This window comes from Sorex araneus, chromosome 1, assembly GCF_027595985.1.
Source record: "Sorex araneus isolate mSorAra2 chromosome 1, mSorAra2.pri, whole genome shotgun sequence".
In the NCBI taxonomy this organism is placed as follows: Eukaryota; Metazoa; Chordata; class Mammalia; order Eulipotyphla; family Soricidae; genus Sorex; species Sorex araneus.
Window position 1 is genome coordinate 450,870,649 of NC_073302.1, and position 15,410 is coordinate 450,886,058.

Genomic DNA, 15,410 nt, shown 5'->3' on the forward strand with positions numbered 1-15,410 from the left:
TGGCGAGGAGGCCTCCACGCTCCCCGGGCTGGGCCTGGCGTGGGAGTCGGGGCTCCCAGGCCCGGCCAGACTCAGCACCCCCAGGGGAGCCGCCCTCCCAGGCTGCAGCCTCGACCTTCCGAGCATTTTCCCTTTGAGCATTTCCCCCGAGCTCCAGGGGAGGAGGAAGGGCAGGGCCGGGCCTGCACGTGCTCAGCCCAGGTTGAGCCCCAGCTCTGCGGGGTCCCTGGGGGCGGGGGGGGGGCGGGAACAACAGAGACCCGGAGCTTGGGCGAGGGAGTGTTCAGAGCTGTGTCCAAAGCAGCGGTTCCTTGCGGGGAGCACGCGGGGTCGGCCACGGCGTCCAGCGCGAGGCCCGTCCTGGCCCGGAACCGTTTCTGTCCCACCACTCGCTCCCGGCTGCTCCCGCTGAGAAGGAAACGGGGAGCAGGTCTCCGCGGGGAGGGGCTCTTCCTCAGAAAGGAGTCCAGGACCGGCAGGGGCGGGGTGGGCTGGGGGCACGGCCAGGGGGCGGAGTCCAGCCGCGCCTCCGCCCTGCGCCCACCTGTCAGCCCCGACCCCGTGACCCGCCGCTGTCGAGTCTGGCTCTGAGGCCGGGGCTTCACGGCCCGGTGTCCCGGGTGAGTCGTCCCCGCGCCCTGGGGCTCGTGCAGGCGGGGACAGCCCTCGCCAGCCGGCGGTGTCCCCTCTGCTGCAGGGGTGCGGAGAACACGGCTGGGCGGGCCGCAGACGGCAGGGGTCTCGCCGTGGGGGTGGGCCGGGCTGCACTGTCTGTTTAGGAGCGCGTGGACCGGCAGGGGAGACGGAGACGTGGCGGGAGCCCCGGGCACTGCTCCTGGCATTGCTGCTGGTGGAGGGTCCTGGGCAGGCCCCCCGCGCCACGTCCCCTCCGGCCCCTGACCCGACCCAGACACTGCAGGCGGCACAGGACTGGCGGGGTGCGAGGCCTGCCCAGCACCCCAGGCCCGAGGGCGGACAGGGCAGGAGGGAGGAGGGTGGGCTCCCGGTGAGGAAGAGAGGGAGCACTGCTGAGGGATGAGGATCCACCTAGTGCTTGTGTTTACGGATGTGTTTTGAGTTTATTTAACGTTACTCACCCGGGGGCACCTTTCCAAGCGGTGCTCAGCGGTGGGCTGGGCCCCGAGGCCTGACCCTGTGCCACCGCCGGCTCCAGAGGGACGTGTCGGAAGCGTCCCGGGTGTGGCGGGATCATCGGGAGAGCCAAGCCGGGCTCTGCACGCTGGGCCAGGCAGCAGCGGGGAGTGACCAAGTGGAGCCTGGCGCGCGCCGTGGGGGCAGTGCAGGTTAGCCCGAGGGCGCGCGCCGTGGGGGCAGTGCAGGTTAGCCCGAGGGCACGCGCCGTGGGGGCAGTGCAGGTTAGCCCGAGGGTGCCCGCTGCTCCCGGACTGACGGGGGCGTGAGACAGGAGTCCGAGTGTCACCTGGTTACTGATTCACAAAGGAGCCTCTCAGTGAGTGTATTCAGGTTAAGACCCCGGGGGCTGGGATACCCCTCCCGTGGGTTTTAATCCCCTGGCTTCAGAGGTTAGAGGGAAAGTCCCTTGTGCGGAGCCTCAGAATAGCTCATTATCTTCAGCTTTTACGTTAGGAATTTTTTTCAAAGATAAATAAAATTTTAAAAAATAAAAAGAAAATTGTCATTAATGCCACTAATCAGATTGTTGTATTTGTGTGTGCGGGATTGACAGTGGCAATATAATGTTTGATAAAGGTTGAGAGTTTAGCGGTAAACAGGGAACTACATGGCAGTGGTGAGCTTTCACTTGCCTTTCGCTTTTTGACCTTTCGACATTCCCCTTGGTGTTTGGGCTACACCTGGCCGCGCTCACGGCTGACTCCTGGCTGTGCGCGTCAGGGCCAGCTCCTGGGGCCGGGGGATCACGTGGGGTGCCTGGGATCAAACCGGGTCAGTCGAGGCAAGCACCCTGCCCGCTGTCCTATCTCACGGCCCCAGGGTTTGACTTTTTACCCCCCCCAATAGCTGCATGCGATACTTAGGCGTACATAGTGATCCTGAGTGTTTCAAGTACCAGCCTTTCATTTAGGATTATTTTAGAAGAAGGTTGCTGGGCTGCTCAGTACCTTTAATAGACTGGGACTGAAAGATGGATGAAACGATCGAATAAGCCTGATGCACCTGTTGAGTGACAGTGCGGGGTCGGCGCTGCCCCGTGAACGGCACGTGATTCACGAAGCGTGTTCTGGGGCCTGGCCTGTGTTGTGGTCTTTGTTACTGAAAGGGGACCTGGGGTCGCCTTGCACGCGGACCCCCCTGGCATCTCAGTGGTCCCCCCCCACCCGCCCCCGAGTCACCCCTGAGTGCAGAAACAAGCCTTCCGCACAGCGGGAGTGCTAGGACAGACAGACGGAAGGGGCGACTCGAGAAGCACCTCACAGCGGGTCTCTGACTGGGTGCTGGTGTTAAGTGCTCCTGTCTCTAGTCTGACAGCCTCACTGGAGTTTAGACCCGGTAAAGCCTTTACCAGCAAAGCTCTTTCCCATCCATCGCCTCAGTCAGTCAATTGAAGAGAGCTCACGAGATTTACAGTCTCGTGACCCAGATGTGTCCAACAGCGTTTGTTGTTTCTGTGTTGTTTTTGAGTCACACTGGGCTGGGCTCGGGGCTGCTCCTGGCTCTGCCGGGGGGTCGGTCTCGGAGGGGCTCTGGGACCGTGTGTGGTGCTGGAGACGGCACTGGGCCGGCCCCGGACGGGCACTCTGCGAGGTACCAGCAGGCGCTAGTCGTGGCCGTGGGAAGTTTGGTGTTTTGAGTGATCCAGAACATCTGTGTGCTTGCGGTGTTTGTGCTTGTGTGTGGCCGCCTGCACGTGTGTATTTTCCCCTGGGTTTGCGACAGCGCTGGGCTGCCCTTTGCCCGAAGGGGAGGCCCGAATCCCAGTCCTGCCTCCCCGCCTCGCCTGCTCCTTTGGGGGGGGGCCTGCTCGTGGGCAGGGGTGGGGGCGGGGTGTGCGCTTCCAGCCCTGCCCTGGGGACACGCGGCCCCGGGACTAAAGTGGGCTCCTGCGTGTGCCGAGTCCCCCCGGCCTCTGAGCCAGCTCTTGGCGCCCGCACCCTTCGGTTACTGTTGGTTCTTCCCCTTCTCCTCTCAGTGTCTGAGCCATGCCCCGTGGCTGCTTCGGGTTCTGTGCTCGGGCTAGTGTGCCCCGCTGGTCAGGCCAGGGTTGGCTGGGGGCCGGAGCGACAGCGCTGCAGCCCTGCGTGCAGCCGGCCCGGGTTCCATCCCCGGCAAACAAACAAACAAACAAACAAAACACAACCCCCGGGTTGGCTGCGTGTAAGGTGTGACCCCCGGCAGCACCGTCTCTAGCGTTGGGAGAGCGGGAAGGGAACGGTGCTCCCTTCCCTCTGCTTCCCCGGAGCCGTTCCCGGGCGGGGCAGATTTACTTCCCTGTGATTCCCTTGGCTCTCTGCATCTTCCTCATCCGACGGTCCCTTGGAGAGGGAGTGAGCGGAGTACACGGGGTTTCGGTTTCCAGTGTTGCCCGTTCCTGACGGGCCCCGTCCTGCGGCTGCTGCAGCCCCTTCCCAGCGGCCCTGCTCGGGCTAAGGGCTGGGGCTGCCGTGGCTGACGGGCGAACACGCCCCTGACTGCTGCGTGCCGCTCGTTCTGTTCGTGAGAGTTTCTCTGCAGCCTTACTCAGACTGTGTTTCCAAGCCTTGCCCGGCAAGCTACCGAGGGGATCCCGCCCGCACGGCGGAGCCTGGCGTACTCCATAAGCCAGAAACAGTCACGGCAAGCCTCATGGTGGAGACGTTACTGGTGCCCGCTCGAGCAGATGATGAGCAACGGGGTAAATCAGAGTTGGGACATAGCGCCTCCGGCCCTTCTCACTTGCCTGTTGGTTGCTGCGGCCTCCTCCCCACCCCCCTCAGGTTTAGGACCATTTTCTCGGCTTCCTGGGGGTACCTGCGGTGCCGCCCGCCCTTGGCATCGCCCTTAGGACCCTTAGGTGCTGGTCCCGGCGTCCCCTCCCGCCCATGGCCCCCTCGTGTGCCCGCTGAGAGGCGAGGCCCACCACGTGCGTTTTGTGTTCACACACACACATACACACACACACACACACACACACACACACACACACACACACACGTTGTTAAAGCCGTGCCGGGGCGGAGGGGATTCCCCGTGTGTTCTGGCCTGTGGTGGGGGGCCCGGGCCACGCGTGTGCACACGTGGACGCAGCCTTGGCCGCCTCCTCCCTGCGCCCCGTGACGTGGGCCCACGAGGGGGCAGCGGTGGGGGGTCTCGTTGAGTTGAGGGCGAGGTGGGGCACGGCCCAGCCTGTTTCTTCCTGCCCCGCCCCCTCCTCTCTGAGCTCAGGGTCTCGCTGCCGGCTGCCAGGGCCCCGCCCGCGCCCCGCGCCCGCCCCCGACCTCCTGGCAGGACATTTGCTCTCGCCTCGGAAACCCCTGGGCGACTGCCAGGCAGCGGCTGGGGAAAAGCACAAGCCCTGCCCTGTCTCGGCCGGGTGAAACTCCGGACACAGCGGCCGGCCTCTCGCTCGTCCAGCATCTGGAAACAGGCCCCGGTGGCCGGCAGCGCTGGGGGGCCCTGCTGACCCCAGGCTTGTGATGGGAGGGTCTGCCCTGGCTGTTGTCGCTTAATCGACCCCAGACGCTCGTGTGGACCCTCCTCCTGATGGCTGCCAGCCGCGGGCAGTGAAGCGGTAGGTGATTCCGCGGACAGGATGGACAGTAAGACGCGGGGACGCTGGTTTGGCCCGGGAGCTGGGCAGCACCTGCCTTGCGTCCAGGAGTCCCCGATGTCCCACTGAGCACTGCCAGGTGTGGCCTCTCGGCCTGCTCTGCCCTGGCCTCGGAGAGAATGTTGCTGCTGCCGCCTTGTGATTGTAGCACGGAGGGAAAGCAGAGAAGTGGCCTCGGGTCCGTGAGGCAGAAGGCAGCGGCGCCTGCTCTCGGGGCGAAGAGGCACTTGAGGTTCCCCAGACGGGAAGGCGGCTGGAAGGAGACGGCTCACCCCAGCGGGGCCCGGGCCCAGTCCTGGCTGTGTCGGGGGTCACTGCTGACAGCTGTGGGGCCTGCCGGGGTGCCGGGGATTCAGCCCAGGTCGGCCACGCGCAGGGCAAGCCCCTACCCCACTGGACCCGCTCTGGGCCGGCCGGGGTCACTGAGCACAGCCCGGAGGGAGCACTCCCGAGTGGGTTCAGAACACCCCCCAGTAAGGAAGGAGGGTTAGGTCTGACCTCTACCAGGCACGTTTCTGACACGTTTTCCTCCCCGCCTTCACCCCTCCTGCCGTCTCTGCGGTGGCTGGTGGGTCACCGCCGAGGCGCTTGGCTGGTCACCTTCAGACGGACGCTCGATCTGGGAGGGCCCCCCTGGGCCCCGCTCACCTGGACAGACAGCAGGCAGCCGTGTCACTCCTGAGCACTGTGTCAGGGCCGCCCCGGACTGATGGGACAGGTCCGTATGGAGGGCTGGGGGGTCTCCCGCCTGCACCCCCGGGGCTGCAGTGACTGGCTCTCGCACCCCCCAGGCTGTTTCCCGCGACAGACTTGGGGTGGGTGGGGGCCGCCTGTGCTTGTCCCTTCAGCGGATTCCTCTGCACCTTACAGTACCCCCACAGAGGGCTGGGGGTCCCAGAGCCACCTGTGAGCTTTCCCGCTGTATCGGGCCGAGCTACTACAGGAGAAAAAGTCGGGTTTACTTTTACCACGTACAGCGGTGAAGTGTAATAACACGCTAGGATCTTCAAGCAGAGAGAAAGCGGCTGTTTCAGTTCTGCTTGAGAAGCAATCCACCAGGGTCTCAGCAGCAAAAAGAGAAGAAAAAGTTGTTGCATTTGCAACTGTAAACTTGCTTAAACTTCATTCTTTTCATTCTTACAATTATCCGAAGTAAGAGTGAAAAAAATCTTCTTCTCCTGCAGTTTTTGAAGCATCCAGTTTTCTCAGACACTTTGCAGTCTTATCTTCAGGGCCACACCAGATCTGTACTCTGGAATATTTGTCAAAACTCTTTTTCCCACAGAATCCTCTGACCACACAGTGTTCCAGAAATGGCTCAAGGCTGTAGTGTGTCACGGTTCCCGCTCTCATAACACACGGGGCCAGGAAGTTTGCTCAGTTTTGTAACATACAGTTTTCTCAGATGCCCAGAATTGACCAGAACACAGCAGTTTTGTGTGATTTCAGAAAGCCCGTACAACTGTCCACGTGAACATTCCCCCTTACGTAACAGTCTTCTCACGGACCTTTAACAGACCAACTTAATCTCCGCAGATTTCTCCCGTATAAAGGGAGAAAATTATTAATGAGAGGGTTAGGAGGTCTCCGTCTCTCAGATTTCTTTTTATCAGTTAAATCTTAGATTCTGATTTTGGACAAGTTTGGTCATAGGTAGTAAAAGGTTTCAGACACAGATAAGCATGTTTCATGCTCGTTAGCAAGGATTTCAGAACTGAAAATAAAGCTGAGATCGCCTAAAACCAAGAACAGGTTTACTTAAAGACCTGACGATAAAACTGCTGTGAAATATATACTTACTTTAATAATGTAACTTCATTTACTGGGCAGAATAAACAATTTACAATTTACTGTAAAATATTGACCAGTTTTAGGAGTACCTGTATCCTTTTGACAGAAGTTAAAATCTACTCTTATTCAAATACACTCCAGATAGCACAGCTTAATTGTGGAACCCTAGTGACAGTTCATTAAGTTCTGTTGAACTTGACCGCACAAGTTTCTTTCTCTAAAGTCTGTTTCTCACAAGCCTGCGCTTTTCTCTTTTGCAGCAGTGTTTATTGAGACACTAGGATTTACAGAATCGTTCATTGTAGGTTGTTGCAGGCGTGCAGTGCTCACGAGTCCCCCAGCAGTGTCCCCAGGTGCCTCCCCCCGCCCTCACTCGGCAGGCATATGACAGATTTGTCTCATTATTTGGTCTGATAAAACTGGAAGGAATGGCAAATAGAATTGTCAGGAGATTAGGGAAAGTTGATTTTTGGAGATGAATTGCTGTGTTTAACCTCTCAGCCTCGCGGCAGTGACTGCCGCGTGACGTGGGTTTCTCCTGTCCTTTGAAGAGCTCTCGAACGCTTCTTGCAAAACTGGTTTCAAGGCTCCGCCGCTGCCTGTCGGTGAAGCAGTGCGCAGTTCCTCCAGGCTTGAATCAGACCTAGCCGGGTAGGTCCTCTGGCCAGCTGTTCGTTTCAGTGGGTTTTGCATATCCCCTCGCTGTTCCCCTGGCCCGAGTCCCGCTCGAAGGACCCGCTGTTGCCTAGCAGGCTTTCCTTCGTGTGTGCGTGCCTGTTTTGGCCTTGCTGCGCTCAGTATTGTCTTTATATTGGGATTTTGTCGTTTTGAATATAATATGTCTTGGAGTTTTCCTGATTCCGTCTGTTTCACTGGGGTCCCGGCCCTCGGCCGCCGGTGCCTGTGGGCTACCGTGTTCTCCGTCATCTCTGAGTGCGGTGGCCTCTGCTGTTCCCCTCTCTGGCCTGTGCTGTCGTTGCCCCATTGAACCTGCCCGTCACGGTGTCACGACAGACACTGAGCACTTGCTGGTGTTGTTCATGTCTTCAGTGGCCCTGTCGCCACTCACCGAGCTTCTCCGTGTTCCCCGTTGGTTCCTGGGGCTCTTGCTCTGCTCGCCGGCACCTCTCAGAGTGGCCGGAAGGATGTGGAAGACGTGCACGGGCCAGCCTCCCCTCCCCCGAGGCCCAGGGACGCCAGCCCAGCAGCCTCCCCTGGGACGGTGGCACCTCGAGCAGAAGGTCCCACGTTTCTTAGATGTTCGGATTCTGCTCTCTGGCTTCTCGTTCCCTTTATGAAGAACCAGCTTCAGTGGGGCAGAGCCCCTCCCCCCAGCAGGGAGCTCGCCGTTACTTTCCTTCCCCAAACACGTCTCTCTTTCTAGGTGTTTTTTTTTTTTTTGCTTTTTGGGTCACACCCGGTGATGCACAGGGGTTACTCCTGGCTCTGCACTCAGGGATTACTCCTGGCGGTGCTCAGGGGACCATATGGGATGCTGGGAATCGAACCCGGGTTGGCCGCGTGCAAGGCAAACGCCCTCCCCGCTGTGCTATTGCTCCAGCCCCTCTTCCTAGGTTTAAGCCCCTGGTTTGAAAAGTAAATCTGGTGATGAGTATTTTCGTGAAATGATCTAGATTCGAGGCCTTTCCCGTCGCTGAGCAGGAAGACTTGATCTTCCCAGGGTCTGGAGGACAGTTGAGTGGCGTGGGGGCGTCTGCGCCACTGGGGTCCGGTCTGAGCTGGAGCCACTCGGCAGAGATTGTCTTTCCTGAAAAACTCCTTCCTGTGCTTTTTGCTCATTTTGGGGCCACTCCTGATGCTGCTCAGGGACCCTCCGAGGCGGAGCCCGGACCCCGCCTGGGCCGCTGTACGCGGGGCCAGTCCCTTAGCCCTGGCCTGGCCTCACGCTAAACCACTAATTTTAGACCCACTTTCACTTACAAAAATGATGTCAGATCGTTAGCCTTCGGTCAGGTACTCTAGCGGTTCCGTCCAGGACGGATGGAAGTGGGGAAGCAGGTGGACACTGGGAGCCCGGGAAGGGGACAGGCCGGGGCCCCAGCCCTGCGCCCGGTGTGGTCCCCCAGCCCCATCAGCCGTGAGACCCAAGGACCAAAACAAAGAACCAGCAGAGAAGCCTCTCAGCTCCTGAGGACTAAGAGCCATCACTTGTCTGGGCACTCGGCCGGGCCGGGAACTGGGCCTGGGGCCACACGCCTGCACGCGGTGCCACCGCAGAGCCCTCGCCGGGCTGTGTCTCAGAGCAGGAGGCCGAGCTGCTCGTGTGCGCCCCTCAGCTGGTGGGCCCTGGTGGCTGAGGTCCCCTGAGCACTCCTTGGGAAGTGCTCCCCCAAAAAAATAAAAAACCCATAAGGATTTTTCAATTTAACAATAGTTCTGAACCAGGGCCGGAGCGATAGTTCAGTGGGGAGGGCGTTTGCCTTGCATGCGGCCGACCTAGGATCGACCTCCGGCATCCCGTACGGTCCCCCAGCACCTCTGGGAGTGATTCCTGAGTGCAGAGCCAGGAGCAAGCCCTGTGCGTCGCTGGTGGGACCCAAGAAGCAAACAAACAAAACTTAAAAAAAAAAAAACCAGCTGTCTCCCTCTTCAGCAGCCTTCCCGTGGGGTTTGAAGCCTCCGTCTGTAAGACAGAGACGGCCCGATTCTGGGCCCGGGCCGGCCCTGCGGTTCTCCGTGTCCAGTTTCCGAGACGAGCAGCTGCTCTGTCAGCGGGAGCCAGTAACTCCCGCGCCCGTCGGGGAACTCGTCTCCGGGAGCTCACGGCGTCTCGGGCGGCCTGGGGGTCCCCCCGCCCGTAACTCCCTGTTCTGTCTGTGCCCAGAGGGGGGGGCTGTGGGCTCGGGCGGTGCTGAGGACTGTGTCCCCGCTCGAGTTCCTGGGCCCCGTCAGCGCGCTTCCTGCCCGTTGTTCCGGGAAGCCCCCGTGACCCCCTACCCAGCCCGGGCCGCTGACCCCCTACCCAGCCCGGGCCGCCGACCCCCTTCCCAGCCCCCCTACCCAGCCTGGGCCGCTGACCCCCTACCCAGCCCGGGCCGCCGACCCCCTACCCAGCCCGGGCCGCTGACCCCCTTCCCAGCCCCCCTACCCAGCCCGGGCCGCTGACCCCCTACCCAGCCCGGGCCGCTGACCCCCTTCCCAGCCCGGGCCGCTGACCCCCTTCCCAGCCCGGGCCGCTGACCAAGCGACAGCCCCGGCACACGGCACAGCAGGTCCGAGGCGCATCCGCCAGCCCCGTGCTCACGCCGCGCTGCAGGTCACTGCACAGGCCTGGCCCGGCCTTCCCGGGGCCTTCCCGAGGGCCAGCCTGCCCGCCGGCCTGGCGGGCGCTTTCTGCTTGGCGCTCGAGCAGCCTCTGGCCTTCGTACCCAGAGCTCTGGCGGCTGGGGGGTCCTGGTGGTCAGCTTACGGCATAACGTACTGACTGAAGGGCCGGAGAGATAGTCCGGGGGGGCTTGCTCACGCCAGCCAAGCCGGGGCCAGTTCCCGCCACCATGTCCGGCCCCCGAGCCTCGCCCGGACTCCGTGGCACAGAGCCAGCTGTGGAGCCACCGAGAAAACCAGCCTGAACTGGCCATGGGCTGGGGCGGGGCGAGGGGTGTTGGTTCGTCCTTGTAGTGCGCGGTGTGTTTCCTGGCTTGCCGGGGTCTCTGCGGTGCCGGGGGTTGGCCTGGGGTCCGCGGCAGCAAGCAGGGAAACCCCTCCGTCTCCGTGTTGCCTTCCTGGCCTCCGCACGGGTCTCTCTGGCAGTGGAGCTTGCGAGGTGCTGACTTAGGGACTGGAGCGGTAACATAGCAGGGGGCGCTTGTCCTGCCCGTGCTGACCCCACACAGTCCCCTGATCACCGCTGCGTGCGACCCCGAAGCAGCACCAGTAAGGAGGTGTTTGATACTTAGAAACCAGCACACTGTGTGCGAGTGGCGCCCCTGGGTCTCTCCCCGCACCTGCGCCGCGCGCGGCTGCAGAGCGCAGTTCCGAGCACGTCTGCGCACGGGCTCGGGCGGACCCAGCAGGAGCCGGGAAAGAAAGGGGGGAGAGACCGTCGGAGGGAGGAGGAGGAGGAGCGGAGTCCCTGGATTCCTCTCCGTGCTTGAGCGCGGCTCCGGCGTCTCGAGTGGCCCCGGGGCGGGGCTCTGCCCCAGCTGCTGATTGGCGACCGCCTGTTAGGACCCTTGGGTTAAGTTTCACAGCAGAAGGGGACTTTGCACGGCCACGACGAGCGAGCTGGTATTTCCCCCACGAAGTCAGACCCTCCTGGGGGGTTCGGGCCGCGCTGGGGTGGACTCCGGGCCCGGGCCTGTGCCCCGCGCTGGCGGACTCCTCGGCCGGCTGCTGGTTCCCCTCGAGCCTTTCTGGGCGCGGTCCCCAGGGCTGAGCCTCCTTTCCCCCTCCAGGACACTGAAGATGCCCCCCGGCTGAGCCAGGGCTGTGATGGGGAGTGCCACGGCGCGGTACTTCTGTTACGGGTGCCTCTTCACCTCGGCCACCTGGACGGTCGTGCTGTTCGTCTATTTCAACTTTAGTGACGTGACTCAGCCTCGGAAGAATGTGCCCATCAAGGGGGCCGGGCCCCACGGACCCTTCCCCAAGAAGTTCTACCCGCGATTCACCCGGGGTCCGAGTCAAGTGCTGGAGTCAGAGTTCCGAGCGCACGAGCTCGACAGTAACGGTGTGGACGACCCGGAGAAGGACAGCCTGAAGCTCTCGTCCGAGCTGGGTGAGTGTCTCCCCGCCCTCCCCCCGAGGGCTGCGTCTTTCCTCTCCGCTGATGGGCTTGTCAGACCCTGAGCCGGACCCTCGGAGTTTGGCGACTCCCGTCAGGTCAGTGGTCCGGGTCCGACTTTCCCGTTTCATGAGGACTCGGGAGCTGCTCGGGAGACCCCGAGCAGGAGGAAAGGGAGCACGTCTGAGGCCAGAGAGAGGCTGGGCCACGGGGAAGAGGCCTTAGGAGTTTATTTTGTATGTTTTGTCTTTGGGCCACACTGGAGTGGCGCTCAGGGGTCTCTCCGGGTGGGAGGGGGCCACGTGGGGACCAGCGGTCAGCCCCGGCCTGCCACATGCAGGGCAAGCCGGGTGCCTGCTGTGCCGGCTCGTGCCCCTCTGGGGGGGCTTTAATCGCTACTGTTGCCTAACAGGGGAGAGAAGTTGGTTGGGAAGGTGACGTGGCTTGTCCAGCGTGTTTGAAAGGCAGTTTACCAGGACAGGGCGGAGACCCGCGGGTCTGCAGATAAGCCCGGATTGCTTGTGTCCAATAAGGCTTCTCGGTTGTGATCCTTGTAAGAGTCGTTAAGATGCTGGACTGTATTTAACTCTAGGGCTGTTACAGTCAAGAGTTCACAGGATAGAAACTGTTTCGGAACTCAGTATCGGGGGGAGGGGGTGCAGGAAGCCCCCCCCCCCAGAGCAGGAGGCCCAGGTTTGCCCCTGGCACTGCCGGGGGCCCCTCAGCAGTGCTCCCGAGTGCAGAGCCAGGCCGGAGCCCTGAGCACAGCTGGGTGTGGCCTGACAGGAACAGTCTGGTCTCGGCCTCGGCTTCCGTGACACGGGCCTTCTGGCCGTCGGACACCCGAGACCACGCGTGACGGCCTTTGGAGTCACGCATAGTTCGGCAGAACTTCCGTGCAGTAGCATTGTGGGCCGGGGAGTGGGTTCGGGGTGGGGCTCCCGAGAGTGACTCGGGACTCCCTGAGCTCCCGAGTGTGACCCTCGCACCACAGTTGTGCGACGCACAGCCACACCGCGACCACACTGTCCCACCTGGGCCCGAGGGCAGTGCTGGGCGCCGGCCGGGACACGAGCAGCCGGAGCAGCAGCACGGCCTCTCCCGCCGGGCGGGCCGACGGGCTCGGCTGGGTGTCTCGAGACACTGTGTGTGCGTCAGAAGACCGAGGCGATTGCTGGTCTGAGCTGCAGGCACAGGCAGCGGAGAGCCAGAGACAGGCGAGCGTCCTGCAGTGGCGTTAGAGGACAGGCTGCTTCAGAGCCACGGGGAGCGGCACGTACAGCTGCATCGGAAGGAGCAGAAGGAACAGAGAGCCTAACAGTTAGTCAGCGGACGTGCGCTTGCGCGCCGAGAATTACCCGCACCAGCGAGGGAGATGGTGGCCTGAGCAGCTGGACAGACGCTCGGGCCCGGGCGCGCGGGCGCCCTCCCTGTCTGGACATCTTCCCCCTGGCTGGGAAGGAGAAGCTGGCTCTAAGCTCACTGAGTCTCAGGCTAGCCCAGACGGTCTGGGTGGGGGCGGCCGGAGCCCCCCACGCCGCCAGCTGCCCGCGGAAAGGCACGTGTTGCCCGTCATCAGTAACAGGCCAGGCTCCAGCCCCCGCTTGGTGGGCCCTTAGTGACCAGCCCAGGAGGCCGCTCCCCCCCGGCGCGCTGGGGAGCTGGACTTTGGCTGTGACTCTGCTCGAGCAGGGTGGGAAAAATAAGTTGAAATGTTCTTTGCTCCCCCATTTTACAGAATGATTAACGTTGAGGGGGAGTAGGTATAAAAACTTCCCACCACACGAAAAAAATATTTAGCCAGTTGAGGTTTTGTGTTAACAGGATTTGTTACTGTTGAACGCATCGGGACCGAGGAGGTCTCGCTGGGCGGGTCCCCGTGAGGGAGTGTGGGTGTCCGCCCTGCCGGGTGCTGGGTGCTGCCAGCAGGCACGAGGCCGGGGCCTCCCCTGGCCTGGCCGAGCCTTTTGTTCTGGTGTCTGGGTTCCACTCGTACACCGGGATCTCGCAAAGTCTTAGTTCACTTACACAGGGCCCTCCTGGCCCCCCCGGCCCCCCCGGCCCCCCCGGCCCAGCTGCTGGCCCTTTACGCCCAGTGCCCCACCCCGCGTGCCTGTGGACACGCGCCTCCATGTTTGGGGACGGTGCCCGAGGCTGCTCCCCTCGGGTGTTTGCGGGACCCTGCCCTGCTGGGAGCTGAGGGCTGTGTCCAGCCCCTCGGCAGGGGACGTTCACGGACATCACTCGGGTGACAGGGCCTCTCTGATGATTTGCTGACTCAGGCACGTTTGTTGAGAGACAAGTTTGTTCAGGGCACTGTTCTAGGCTCCGGGAATCTTTATCTTACTTCTGATGTTTCTATTTTTCTGAGGTGCCAGAGACTGAGCCCAAATCCTCAGATATGCGAGTGCTCTGGCCCCGGGCTGGGTTGCTTTGGGGAATCTTTGGGGGGAGGCTTGTTTGCTGGGAGTTGGAGCCGTGAGACCACGTGGGTTCTGTGGTGCTTTTCTGGAAACTCATCTTCCTTGGTGACTGGGCTAGAGTTTGCTTCTGGGGAGGAGGAAGACGCTGGCTAGTGACCTGGCAGGAGTCATCTGTGGGGAAGGAGCACTGCATTTTGAGTCTGAGTGAGCCAGATTTCACTTGGGTGCTGGGTTACAGGGTGCTTCCTGGGTGCGTCTGACCGGGCTTGCTGCCGGTGCCCGAGGCTGTGGCCCCTGAGGCCCACCTGGCTCCAAGGGATTAGAGGGAAGAGCCCGGAGCTGAGGACCGGAGCTGCCCGTCGGGAGCGGGGAGTGTTTGCGGGCGCTGGGGCGGTGCCGGGCCCAGGGGTGGCCGTGACCTCTCCCTGCAGGCATGATCTTCACGGAGCGCGACCAGGAGCTGAGAGACCTGGGCTACCAGAAACACGCCTTCAACCTGCTCATCAGCAACCGCCTGGGCTACCACAGGCCCGTGCCGGACACCAGGGACGCCGCGTACGCCTCCCGCGGGGCCCACGGTGGAGGGGATCACTCGGGGGGGGGCGGCAGGGAGGCGCCGGCCGCTCGGGCCGTGGCCTCCTTGAGCGGGGTGGTTCTCAGTGCAGCTGACTCCCCAGACAGCATCTTCTTCGTCCCTCTTTGCTGACTGGTTTGTATCTTTCGCCTTAAGACTCCTTTGGTCAGTCGGCCACAGACAGGCCTGCCCGAGCGTTTATTTGCTTGGCGCTGTTTGAGGCTCTGGGGGTGGGACAGGGAGACGGGGAGAGGGTCACGAGCCAGGGGGGTGGGACAGGGAGACGGGGAGAGGGTCACGGGCCGGGGGGGTGGGACAGGGGGACGGGGAGAGGGTCACGGGCCGGGGGGGTGGGACAGGGGGACGGGGAGAGGGTCACGGGCCGGGGGGGTGGGACAGGGGGACGGGGAGAGGGTCACGGGCCGGGGGGGTGGGACAGGGGGACGGGGAGAGGGTCACGGGCCGGGGGGGTGGGACAGGGGGACGGGGAGAGGGTCACGGGCCGGGGGGGTGGGACAGGGGGACGGGGAGAGGGTCACGGGCCGGGGGGGTGGGACAGGGAGACGTTCGCTCTGTGGGCTACTCCCCGCAGGGCTGCGGGCGGGCGTCAGGAGGGGAGTCAGGCGGGGCTTCCGCAGAAGGGAGCCTGTTGCCCTGAGCGCTTGGGGTGCCCGGCACGTGGCCGACCTGAGCACTGTTTGATTCCGGTGCCACAAGGTCTCCGAGCACTGCTTGGGTTGCCACTGGGTTGCCTTGGACTGTCGTGTCCACAGCTGCTGTTTGTTGGGGAATAGCCTCAGTCGGGGAGCCCCGTCAGACCCGGCGTCCCAGTCAGGCAGCCCCGTCAGACCCAGCGTCTGTCAGTCAGGCAGCCCCGTCAGACCCGGCGTCCCAGTCAGGCAGCCCCGTCAGACCCGGCGTCCCAGTCAGGCAGCCCCGTCAGACCCGGCGTCTGTCAGTCAGGCAGCCCCGTCAGACCTGGCGTCTGTCAGTCAGGCAGCCCCGTCAGACCCAGCGTCTGTCAGTCAGGCAGCCCCGTCAGACCCGGCGTCCCAGTCAGGCAGCCCCGTCAGACCCGGCGTCTGTCAGTCAGGCAGCCCCGTCAGACCCAGCGTCTGTCAGTCAGGCAGC

General features: G+C 62.7%; 1 protein-coding gene across 3 annotated transcripts in view; it reads left to right on the forward strand.

The window, feature by feature from the left end:
- The window catches only part of GALNT11 (polypeptide N-acetylgalactosaminyltransferase 11), a 30,605-nt gene that overhangs the window by 6,421 nt on the left and 8,774 nt on the right, over window positions 1-15,410 (forward strand). For 2 of the 3 annotated variants that reach the window (XM_055144652.1, XM_055144666.1), the window contains exons 2-3: window positions 10,954-11,276; window positions 14,137-14,260. In XM_055144652.1, coding sequence (XP_055000627.1) covers window positions 10,991-11,276; window positions 14,137-14,260 — 410 coding nt within the window. In that variant the 5' untranslated portion in view covers window positions 10,954-10,990. Of the gene's footprint in view, window positions 1-4,542; window positions 4,709-10,953; window positions 11,277-14,136; window positions 14,261-15,410 lie in introns of those variants that run through there. The other variant, XM_055144658.1, reaches the window with a different exon arrangement.